At 34.2% G+C, this 11,246-nt stretch overlaps 1 protein-coding gene across 1 annotated transcript; it reads right to left on the bottom strand.

Annotated features, from left to right (window-relative positions):
• Nucleotides 1-3,675: 3,675 nt before the first annotated feature.
• On the bottom strand, nucleotides 3,676-5,833 carry LOC131635587 (probable cyclic nucleotide-gated ion channel 20, chloroplastic). Its single transcript, XM_058906221.1, has 6 exons — nucleotides 5,621-5,833; nucleotides 5,327-5,404; nucleotides 5,085-5,214; nucleotides 4,568-4,820; nucleotides 4,050-4,212; nucleotides 3,676-3,908 (listed from the first exon to the last, which is right to left on the bottom strand). Exons 1-6 carry the CDS (start codon nucleotides 5,701-5,703, stop codon nucleotides 3,809-3,811), a joined length of 807 nt encoding a protein of 268 aa, XP_058762204.1. The 5' UTR covers nucleotides 5,704-5,833; the 3' UTR covers nucleotides 3,676-3,808.
• Nucleotides 5,834-11,246: the final 5,413 nt, after the last annotated feature.

Here is an 11,246-nt window from a genome sequence, read left to right as displayed (position 1 = left end):
CAAAATTTTTGCTCCAAGCCATTTTTATCGAGAGAAAGTTAGGAGAAATCTACTTGTCACCCCTCATATTATACATGGCACCCCCCCCCCCCACCGCCCATATTTTTTAATTCAATTTTACCCCTGCTGAGATATGTTGAGTTCCAAAGAATTTCCGGTATATCATGTCAAATTTCTGGTACTACATACAGGAATTTTCAGTTATAAATAAATTTCGGGTACATCATACCAGAAATTTTAGTTATAATGAAATTTCCGGTATCCGTAAATTTAAAATTTTCAGAGAGTACCGGAAATTTCATTATAACTAAAATTTGTGGTATAATTCAATTGTTGGTTTTTTCAACGGTTGAGATTTTGTCGACACTTTTGGAGGATCCTGGTTGCTCTGACACATTTGTGTGGTCTAGAATGCACCACCATTTGCATAAATATGGCTGTTATGGTTATTGGATAAAATATCTCAACAAAATGCCTCTTCGTCAGTATTTGATTAAAGTTTGTGTTTTTCAATGGCCGTAAGCCTGCTGTTCAGATGACGCTGAATCCTTTGCCACATTAAAAGAAACGTTGAACAATTTGCTGCCTAATTCTGATAACATAAAGGTGACAAAGATCGAGTTTCGGAAGGACTTCATACAAATGGAAGGGTGAAATACAACTTAATTGAGTTAAAGAATGATGAAGATGTGAAGGCCATGTGGAAATTATTTCGCTGTTGGATAACCAAAGGTCCGATCAAATTTGATGTGCATATCCAAAGATCTGTGGACGGCATAATGAAGTGTCTGGAACGTCCAGAGTCATCCGTTAGTGCCTAGGTTTTCATGTTTTGGAGTACTGTATATATATCTTGTTTGTCATCCGATGTTTGTTAACTATGTTTGTTTGTTATTGATGTTATTTTATTTATATACTCGAAACATATACTAGCAAAAAATATTATGCAATTAAAAATATGTTCGTACAAAATATACAAACAATACAATCATAAAAAAAAAATCTACATAGGCCCTCCACGACATACTAAGGTAAAAGCCCCAAGTCTCACCAAACTTCTTAAGCACAACCACCTCATCAATCTCAGAAGCCTTCATCACCATGTGCACTGCCGTCGCCTGGTCCCTATGAATTGATGTGAAAAACATACCAGCAATCGATAGGTGAAATAGAGAATGTACTTCATCCAGAGTCATCGTCATCTCCCCAAATGGAAGATGGAAGGATGATGTCTTCGGGTTCCACCTCTCAACAAATGCTGATAACAGAGAGGCATCCAACATCCTCAAGGAGCATCTAGCAAAGTCCATCAGATGGAAGTCCCGAACTATCCTCCTCACCTACTTAGGCATCAGTCTCTCGGGGAAGTTCTTCAACTTTGATCTGTGAGAAGCGACCTTCAGCACTGGACGCTATTGTAACAAAAAAATAGAATTAAGACACATTAGTATAAGTCAAATTGCGTAATTTAAATTCAAACATTAGTATAAATCAAATTGCGTAATAAAAATTAAGCAATGTTACATACCTCGCCCTGCCATATCCTATAAGCGACATGGTCAGCGTATCCCGTCAACACGAACCTATCAGAAGGTCCTTGGAAAGCTCCATCAGTGTGTACTAATGGCTCCGTAAATGCACCGGTGGTAGTGTTTATATCCTGCACCACCCGCTCATGATCTACCAGATCACTAGCCACCTTAACCTTAGCCACAACCACTGGCTTCTCAACCCCAACCGGACGCTCCTCAACCACAGCCACCGGCTCCCGAACATCAGCCACCGGCTCCCGAGCAACAGCCACGGCTCCCCAACCTCAAGAACTGGCTTCTCAACCGCTGCCACCTACTCCTCCACAGTAGTGGATACTCTACCAGTTTGGCAGCGAGATGCGCGGAATCCCCTCCGCGCCTGCTGCTCTGCCATTCATTTCTAGTTAGAATCAGTCGGAGGAAGAAGTCCAACACGTAACTCTGAGACCTACACCTCATCAGCAACTCGAGCAAGAGTAACTGCTCTATCTATGGCCCATCCCGCAACAGAACCGTCTCTGCCTCTAGTCCTCACTGCAAAATTTAAAAATATAAGAAAAATAGCATTAAAAAAATAGAAATACCGGTATGATAATAAGTTAATGAAAATACCAAAAATTTCAAAATTTCCAATAGAAAATACCGTAAATTTTGAAATTTTCGGTAGAATATACTGTAAATGTTGAAATTTCTGGTAGAATACCGGAAATCTTACTTGTTTTCGCAAAATATCCGGTATGACCTCAAAATTTCAGGTATCATCCAAAAATTTGAAATCTATGATGCCTCATGTATATTTGGAAATATGTGGTAATGAAAAATAGTTGAATATTTTGAACTTTTCATAGGTTTGGGGGGTGTCATGTATAATTGAAGGGTGACTAAGCCGCATTGTCATTATGAAGCTATCAAGCCAAGTGGGACCACACCATCAACAATATCACGTTTTCTCTCATCACTAAAAAGAAATTTCAAAAAAAACAACTCACATTCCAATGTTTTCTCTCAAGAAGAAGTCAGATGTGTTTTCAAAATTTAAGCATTTCAAAGCACTGGTTGAGCTTGAAACTGGAAATAAGATTAAGTGTTTGAAGACAAACAATGGAGGAGAATATACAGACGGTGAATTTCTGGCATTTTGCAAGGAAGATGGTATAATGAGGCAATTTACATTTGCTCATACACCTCAGCAGAATGGTGTAGCAGAGCAGATGAATAAAACTTTCCTAGAAAGGACTAGAGCTATGTTGCAAACTACAATATTAGCCAAGTCGTCCTGGGCAGAAGTTGTGAAAATTGCTTGTTACATGATAAATAGATCGCGATCAAGTGTAGTTGTTTTAAAGACCCCGATATAGATGTGGAAAGGAAAGTCAACTGAGTATTTTACTCTACATGTGGTTGGATGTCCTGTGTACGCGGTGTCCTTCTCATAATAACTAAAGTCCTCATTTAATATAGATAATTTTAAAGTTGTATTTTTTTAATTTTATTTTAAATAATATTTTAAAATTTAATAAATTTATTATTATTTTTATTAAAAGTATTATTAAATAGATAATAAATTAAGTTATTAAATTTAAAATATTTTTTAAATTTATTTTAACCTAATTTTTTTACAAATTTTTCTACTTATTTAGATTTTTATTTTCTTATATCAACTCTATATTTACACATATGAATAAGTATCATGATATGATATGTCTCGTTCAAATGGAACTGAACCCATAATTTTTATCTATTAAAAATCTAATTTAAAATTGAATTGAACCACCAAATTGTTTGAAATAATAGCTCTGCTGCAGAATATTTGCACACTTTTTCTGTCTTTAAGGTACACCCTCCCTCCCTTCTTCCATGTAATTTCTTTTAAAGTACTGAAAACTTCTAAAGAAATTAATAAAAAGGCGAAGTTTGAAGGCATAATTAATGTGGATTGGGCCATAATTGGATCTTTTTCAAGTTATAGTTTTTCGTTTTTAATTGTAAAGGATTACTTTTGTCAAAAAAAAAAAAAAATTGTAAAGGATTACTAATACAACAGATGTTGATAATACTTCAAATTCAGATTTTTTTTTTATTCCTTAAATCAAAATCTTCATGTATATATTTATCATGATGAGTTTAAGGATTTATTTACATATAGAACAAAATCATTTTATGGAACCTACTTAATAACTTCCTATCAGCATATGCCACTATTATATTCCAAGGATTCAATGCAGTGAATCAAACAAAAGAGCACACAGCAAGCTTATGAGTTTTATGTTTGATAATCATTTTGTAGTATTAGCTCTACTTAGACGCTTCTTCCTGTATCTCCATGCCACCTGAATTCTGTTTGCTGCAAGTGATCTCCAATAAGGCGATTCATACCTAACATAACACAATCATCAAATCAATGTCACAACCATGGTTTAGAGAATGGATATTCTTCATAATTCATGAAAGACCGTGCAGTTGAATCATAAAAGCGTGAAGATATGATGAAGTGGAATGAATGAGTAAATGAATAACCTTATGACTCCTTGAACACGAGGGCTCCTCAAGAATCTTGCGAAAAGAGTTGTGACTTCTTCAATGTCTTTAGAGCGGAGTGAAAATGCCTCAACATTAGTCAAGCATCTTACCGTTCTATCACTAGTCAACCCTTGTCCGTGAAACTTCACTTTTTTACCTTCTGCAATTTAAACTGTGTTAGAAATCACATGACGAAGATTCATCTCATGAGTAAAATAAGCATGAGATCTATAGAGACCCCTGATCGAGTTCTTCTGTGGATTCTCGAGAAAAATTCCTTTGAATCCATATTAATAGATAAAAGATAAAATAAAAATTATTACACTTTGCTCTTTATATAGAGCTTAAGAGAAGATTAAAAAACTAAGCTAACTGAACTCTCGCTAGCCTCTCTAGTTCTAATAAAATAAATCACGATGAAACATGCATTTTCTCTTCTTTTTTTTTATTAAGGCTGCGTCACCGAATACAGCTACTTTTGAGGCAAGTTATCATTATATCAAGTATAGTGTTACCTTTGCTTTCAGAAGATTGTTCAAGATACCATCTTAAAAGTTCTTCGCCACATGCATCCCCTTCAGTTAATGGAACCGGAATTCCATCTTCTCCAATGCTCTCCAATTTTCCTCGCACGATAAACACCATTTTCTGCACTAGACCGCCCTGACTCAAAATTTTACTTCCTTTGATGTATGTCGTTTGTACTAGTCGCTCACGAATGGCGTCTAAGATAGGCTCATCCTCATCCATCAGGGAAAAAATACGAACCTGTAAAAAGAGCATCCGGACTTGTTTAATATAATTGGTTTGATGTGTCATTGTTTAGTTTCAAGTCACTGTGCATAAAAGTTTTGGCATCAGAAAAATTTCTGCATTCAATTTAGATTGGATAGTGGTAGACAAATAGGGAAAAGATACTTTTATTTAAAACATCATAAGCAAGGTTTTGAAGTTAACGTAAAATTTAAATCAAATAAACAAAATCCACTTAAAGAGTAATCATGAACTTCTTTTAAATGTTTGAATGCATACTTTATTAACAAACTTGAAGAGATGACGTCGTATGTCTGTCACGAGATCTTCTGGCAAATTCTCCAAAACCATTTTTTCAGGAACACCTCTTGTTGCAGCCCAAGTATACCGTTCAGCCTGCCGAACTCTCCTGCATGAGACATAGAATCCATCATTGGTGCATTATGCTTAATTCATTATTTGATGGATGCGTTTTCGGCAATATCGTTGTGATTAGTTTAAAGAATTAAAACATTTCATACCTTTTGAGATGTTCTGGTAAGCGACGGTGACTCATCCATTGTTCAACATCACGACCTCTAAGCTGCATTTCCAGCCTCCTGTAAGCAAGATGGAACAAAATATACTGAGTTTGTCAGAATCCTAAGATAGAAACTCATCAGAATATCAATAACAAGGTTCTATTAATAATGATAATATGAATCACATAGTAGGTAAAATCAAACATAAGAGGTGCGAGAACTAAACAAATGACAAGCAAGCATCGTTGTTGCCAACAATTCACATGCACATAAACTAAGAAAAAAAAGTTTTACCTCCGTCCAAGAGCTTGAAGAAAGTTCTGAATGTTTCCAATGAGAAGCGCAAAAAGCAAGAGTCCTAATCCAATGATGGACATTGTAAAGAGGACTTCCCACACAAAATAGCTTGGGACTAGGTTACCAGCCAAAGTACTGATTTGCTGTAATAAAAATCACATATTAATATTTGGTAAGTCATGTGCCTTTAGTGTTGGTTCAAAATTCAAATTAGCATTTGAGGTTAGAGACCACTTGATAATTCAACACAAACTTGAAAACAAAAGTTGATAACAATTTGCGTGGTTAAGGTCATTCAAATACGTGGTTAATTACACTAAATAACTGGTTAATAAATTTAAGGAATCACATATTGTCGTCTACTAAACATTGTTAACCACTAATTTGAACATCATTAACCATGATTTATAGATGTTCAAACAAACATGATATCCACTATAACCATCTGAATCATGTTCAAATATGCATATGGTTTTCAAGTTTTCAAATATACATGATATCTATTAACCATAATTTGTTTTCAAATATACACCTGAAAATTGTGGTTAATAACATTCAGAGACATGGTTAATGTGCTTTGTGGATGGTTAATGAACTAAGACACTTTGGTACATCTACTAATGATCAACTAAATGTAATTAACCATTATATTTGAATTGCATTAACCATCCAAATTGTTTTTCAATTTTGTTGTTCCATTCCATTTTGTGTCAAAATAACAAGACTTTTAGTTATAAAACCTTATTTTTTATATCATCAACCATAATTGGTTACGACACATCAATATTAACTTGGGTTAATAGTAGTTTACCCCCCTGTAATATGAGCGTGTTTCGGTTTACCCCCTACCGTTGCCAAAGGCAGGTTATGGCAACGGTTTTTTTGAAAAAACCGTTGCCAAAAGGTAGGGAGGGGGGAAAAGCAAAATTCGCTAACATTACAGGGGGCCGAACTACTATTAACCCTATTAACTTTTGCACAAAAGTCTTCATATTAAATTACATTGTTTATCTTCATAGCTTTCTTTTACTATGTTGTTCATTTAAGAAGATATGTTACTGAGCCCTTTATCTTTAAAGAAGTAACATTCTATTAAGCCCATTTGAATCTTCAAAGATCAATATTATAGGACAAAATATATATACTTACAATACAACTAAGGGGAGAAAACAAAAAAAAAAACAAAATGCATACCTGGAATCCCCAAAACAATGCGTACACATATTTGTTGATCACCCTAGTTTCTGTTGTAAGTGGCACAGCATAGGTATAGATTCCATAAGAAAAAGCATCAGATGAGGAATTCAAACAAGCATCAGCGCCCTTATCATTAATCCACTTAGCCAATATATCCCCTTTATAAGCACAATCAATCAAATCCATGCATCCATCTAGATCAGCATGATGGCAGGCATCACGCAAACATTGGTTAACCCGCTGGAAGAATAGAGATAATAGGGATAAGTTGTTACAATATATAAGCTCAAAACAACTTATGCATGTATAAGTTGTTTCTATAAGCTCTCCCAAATAGTTTATGTTAACAAATCGGGCGGGTTAGGATACCCACGGTTCTAGTTTTAGAATCCGAATCCGCCCATACTAACCCAACCCAACCTGCTTATTGGACCCGTTAAACCGGTAGCCCGTTTGAATCCGCCCAAACTTCTTTTTTTTTTCCGGTTACCTCGGGCTGGGCTGGGTCATCGGTTGTTGTCCACCCCTAGAAAACAGTATGAGTGGAAGGTTCAATGCTTTGAATTTCTGAACGTAAGATTAGTTTGGAAAATGAAGAATGAATGTGTGCTTTGTGAAAGTGAAGAACTTGACAAATAAGTTTATAAGGACTTTACATAAAAAAGAGTTCTGACATTGACATACAAAATATTTTACACGCTTTGCTATAACTAGCTAGTCAAAGTGAACCGTATGGAATTTCTGAATGTAAGATTAGTTTGGAAAACGAAGAATGAACATGTGATGTGTCAAATGACAATAAATTTATAACGACTTTACATAAAAAGAGTACTGACATTAATATCAAAACTATTTACTCGTTTTGCTATAACCAGTGTTATTTTCTTAATAACAATGGCCTAATATTTGTATCTATGTTTGAAAATCATTCTGTCATGCTCATGCAGTTATTAGTCCCATGTGATTTGATTAATCCTATGAATATACTCCCTCCGTTCCTTTTTAATTGTCACACTTGCCAAAATTTCTATAACCAAGACAACCAAAAAGAACAAAAATATTCACCTTCTTTATCTTTATTCAGAGCCCACCGTTTCGCTTTTCTATAAAAAAAGCAAGGGTATAATTGATCTTATATCTATAAAGTGACAATTAAATAGAAACAAATTTTTTTAACAAGTGTGACAATTAAAAAGGAACGGAAAGAGTATCATAAAAACTTATCAGTTCCTACCTTGTTGGGATTAAGGAAACTAGGATGGATGACTGGATGACCAAACTTGTCTTTTTTTCAGCCTACACTTCTTTAGCATTTGGTTATTTTAACAATTTAACAATATTTATTTCATTTTCATTTTTCATTCACCCAAATATTTTATATTCAACAATATACTTTTTAAGATTTTATTTAAAATATTTTCTATATTTTTTTATAGTAATATTAATGTAATTTTTTAAAGTGATATAATTGATAAATTTATTTTATACTCAATTTTTGATTCTTGTATCAAATATTTTATTTTAAATTTGTGATTTATTATAAGTTGATAATTGTGTTGTAGTTATTTATATTATAAATTTTTTTATTAATATTTATGTATTAGGAAAATTACACTCACCACCGTTGAGTTATGTCTAAATGTCAATCACGCCCCCTCTATTTTAAAACTCAATATTGACTTCCCCTGCATAATTTTTACCATACACTAACCTCCCTTTATTTCAATTTTAGTAATTTAATATGATAAACCTCTCTTAACACCATTTAGCTCTGTTAAAACTTTAACAGAAGAGGTTCCCTTCCATTTTGCTTTACTTTCTTCAAGGTTTCACTAAACAATACAAACACCACCACTAATTTTGAATAAACACTCCCCCCAAATTATGATTGTTAACACCTTTAGCATATAAAAAAAATAATCCTGCACATGATTTTTGATGTTCTTAAAATTATGCTCTTCCTTTCTACATTATCCTCATCAATCATTTGAATTAGATTATAGTTGTATCCTTTGTATTTGATTTCTTTGAACTATTTTACATTTCCTCTAACATTTTTGTTGGGATTCTATATCTATAATATTTGAAAAATAAAATCTTGGTAAATTAATTTTGAACAAGGTAATACTGCCTTCTGAGTAGGCATTATTACATGTGTTATCAAGTTTTTAGCAGCATGGTCAAGACAACAACTTGGCTTAAAATGTTGTCTAATATATATCCTAATAATTGCCAATTTCATACTATAAATCTATTACAGAAACAAAAGTAAAATGAAATGAAAGCGAAAAAAAACTTAGTAGCTGGAAGAAATTAAAGGAAAGTGGAAGGAACCTCTTATGTTTTTACAAAGGTAAACGGTGTTAAGAGAGATTTATATATTAAATCATTAAAATTAAAGTAAAAGGAGGTTAGTGTTTGATAAAAATTAAACAGGGGAGGTCAGTATTAAGTTTTAAAATAGAGGAGGTGTGATTGACATTTCAACATAACTCAACTCAAGGGTGGTGAGTGTAATTTACCCTTATATATTTTATTTAAAATTACAAGAATCAATTGAAAAATATCATCCTGGCACCTTATAATTTATGTAAACTATTTATATAAAGATTAATTTTAAATAAAAAAACAATAAAAAGGTTGAGAATATTAAGGCTCTGTTTGGTAAAACTAGCTGATAGCTGGTAGCTGATGACTTTTAGCTGGTAGCTGGTAGCTGATGACTTTTAGCTGGTAGATGATAGCTGATAGCTGGTAGCTGATAAGTTAATTTGATTGTGTGATGGTGAATTGTCTGAATATAATACAATTGGGTGAATAATATAACTATGTTATGTTATTGTTTATGATGCAATAATATTTGTTAATCGTGAGTGAGACTCACCCTTACATGTTGTCATTTTCAGATTGAGGATAGCGTCTTTCGACTTAGTGAAGATTAGCTCATAAGTCAGTGTGTTTAGTATAGGGAACGCGAGTTTTTGAGTTTATGATCTTAATGACTACATTTGTTTTGAGTTATTTTGTGGGATATAGTATCAAAGATGTTGTACTTATCCGTATGATTTAATTTCCGCTGTGTTAACATGAAATGTTATGAACTATGATGAATTTTCCTTAGTGAATGCATGACAATGACGTAGGTTATTTTGTTTTTAAAATTGAATTGTGGCACACTTGTTTCATGTTACTCTGAATTATTTATTAATTGCCGCGAATTTTAGAAGGGTGTTACATGACGATCCGGGAAATGTGATTTTTCCCGTAATGCTGAAGAGAGAAGAGCTCTCTGGAAGCAATGTATATAGTCTTGTAAAGAGAATTTAGGGAGAACTGATTTTGCCTAGATCGTCCAAGAGGCGTATCGAGACCTCAATTAGTCTTTTAGTGATTCTGACTCAGAACCCGAATCATCAAGTTCCGCAGAAGTCTTAATAGAGACGGGAGGATCCGTTGTAGATTCAGAAGTGTTAAGCTATAAGAACAACACATGCGACTATAGTGACTTAGGAAAACTCTGTGCTAGTAGAGACGTTTCCTAACCTGGAAGTGAATAAGATGTGATATTAAAAATTTGTGAGGAGGGTGAGATGGTTTACCTCCGTCCAAAAGGCATTGATGAAGAATTCCTCTACTTCTATCTTGGAGTCCTTGACGATTTCAGGATACAAATCCCTTTTACCGATTTCGAAGCCGACCTTCTGACCACCCTGAACATATCCCTAGTCCAGTTACTTCGAAATGGTTGGGGTTTTATCAAAACTTTCGAATCTATCTTTGGATTCCTAAACATCGATCCCACCCTAGGTTTCTTATTCTCAAGGGAGCCCCTGGTAGGATCTTTCTCTGAGCCTACACTTCTAACTACGAAGGCTTTAAAGACCGATTTATCCGAGTTAAGAGTGGAAATAGGTGCCATGGCATCTTGTATGCCTTGGATGGAAACTAGTGTTTTCCTTTTTACTGGACGAAGAATCCAGTACCTATGTTCGGTTTTTACTATGACTAATTAAATTCCAATGAGATTCAGGCGCTCTCCATTTTAGAATTCTTTCAGATGTTGAAAATCAAGGACATTATAGAAATGTCCGATGACCAAGAGAAGCTCTTGGCACACTTAGGTAATGATCTTTGCAACCCCCATCTCATATATGTTTCCACATCTTACCTTGCATCATGTTTTCCTATTTGATTTTTGCAGAAAAGATTAGAACAACACATATCAAGGAGCAAAGGAAGCTAATGGATAAGGCTAGAGTTTGGCGAGCTGCCAGCCAGTCGACCCTGAAGTGAAGCCAATATATGGAGAGGACGTTTGAGGAAGTGAAGCCAATTTCTATGACCATACCTGGGAGTTTTGCTATCAAAGATAGAGATGCTAGCTCTGGTTATTTGATCCACACATTTTTGGTATCCTCGATGTGAT

Source organism: Vicia villosa, unplaced genomic scaffold (assembly GCF_029867415.1).
Source record: "Vicia villosa cultivar HV-30 ecotype Madison, WI unplaced genomic scaffold, Vvil1.0 ctg.001514F_1_1, whole genome shotgun sequence".
NCBI lineage: Eukaryota > Viridiplantae > Streptophyta > Magnoliopsida > Fabales > Fabaceae > Vicia > Vicia villosa.
This window is presented reverse-complemented; position numbering and strand designations above follow the sequence as displayed.

What these genes read in the sequence shown, in the direction of transcription:
- LOC131635587 (XM_058906221.1), bottom strand. Translation starts at nt 5,703, where the DNA reads ATGTCCATCATTGGATTAGGACTCTTGCTTTTTGCGCTTCTCATTGGA. An exon ending in TCTTCAAGTTTGTTAATAAA is followed by an intron (nt 4,821 to 5,084) that starts GTATGCATTCAA and finishes CTCTTTTTACAG; the next exon opens with GTTCGTATTTTTTCCCTGAT. An exon ending in CGTGTTCAAGGAGTCATAAG is followed by an intron (nt 3,909 to 4,049) that starts GTTATTCATTTA and finishes GTGTTATGTTAG; the next exon opens with GTATGAATCGCCTTATTGGA.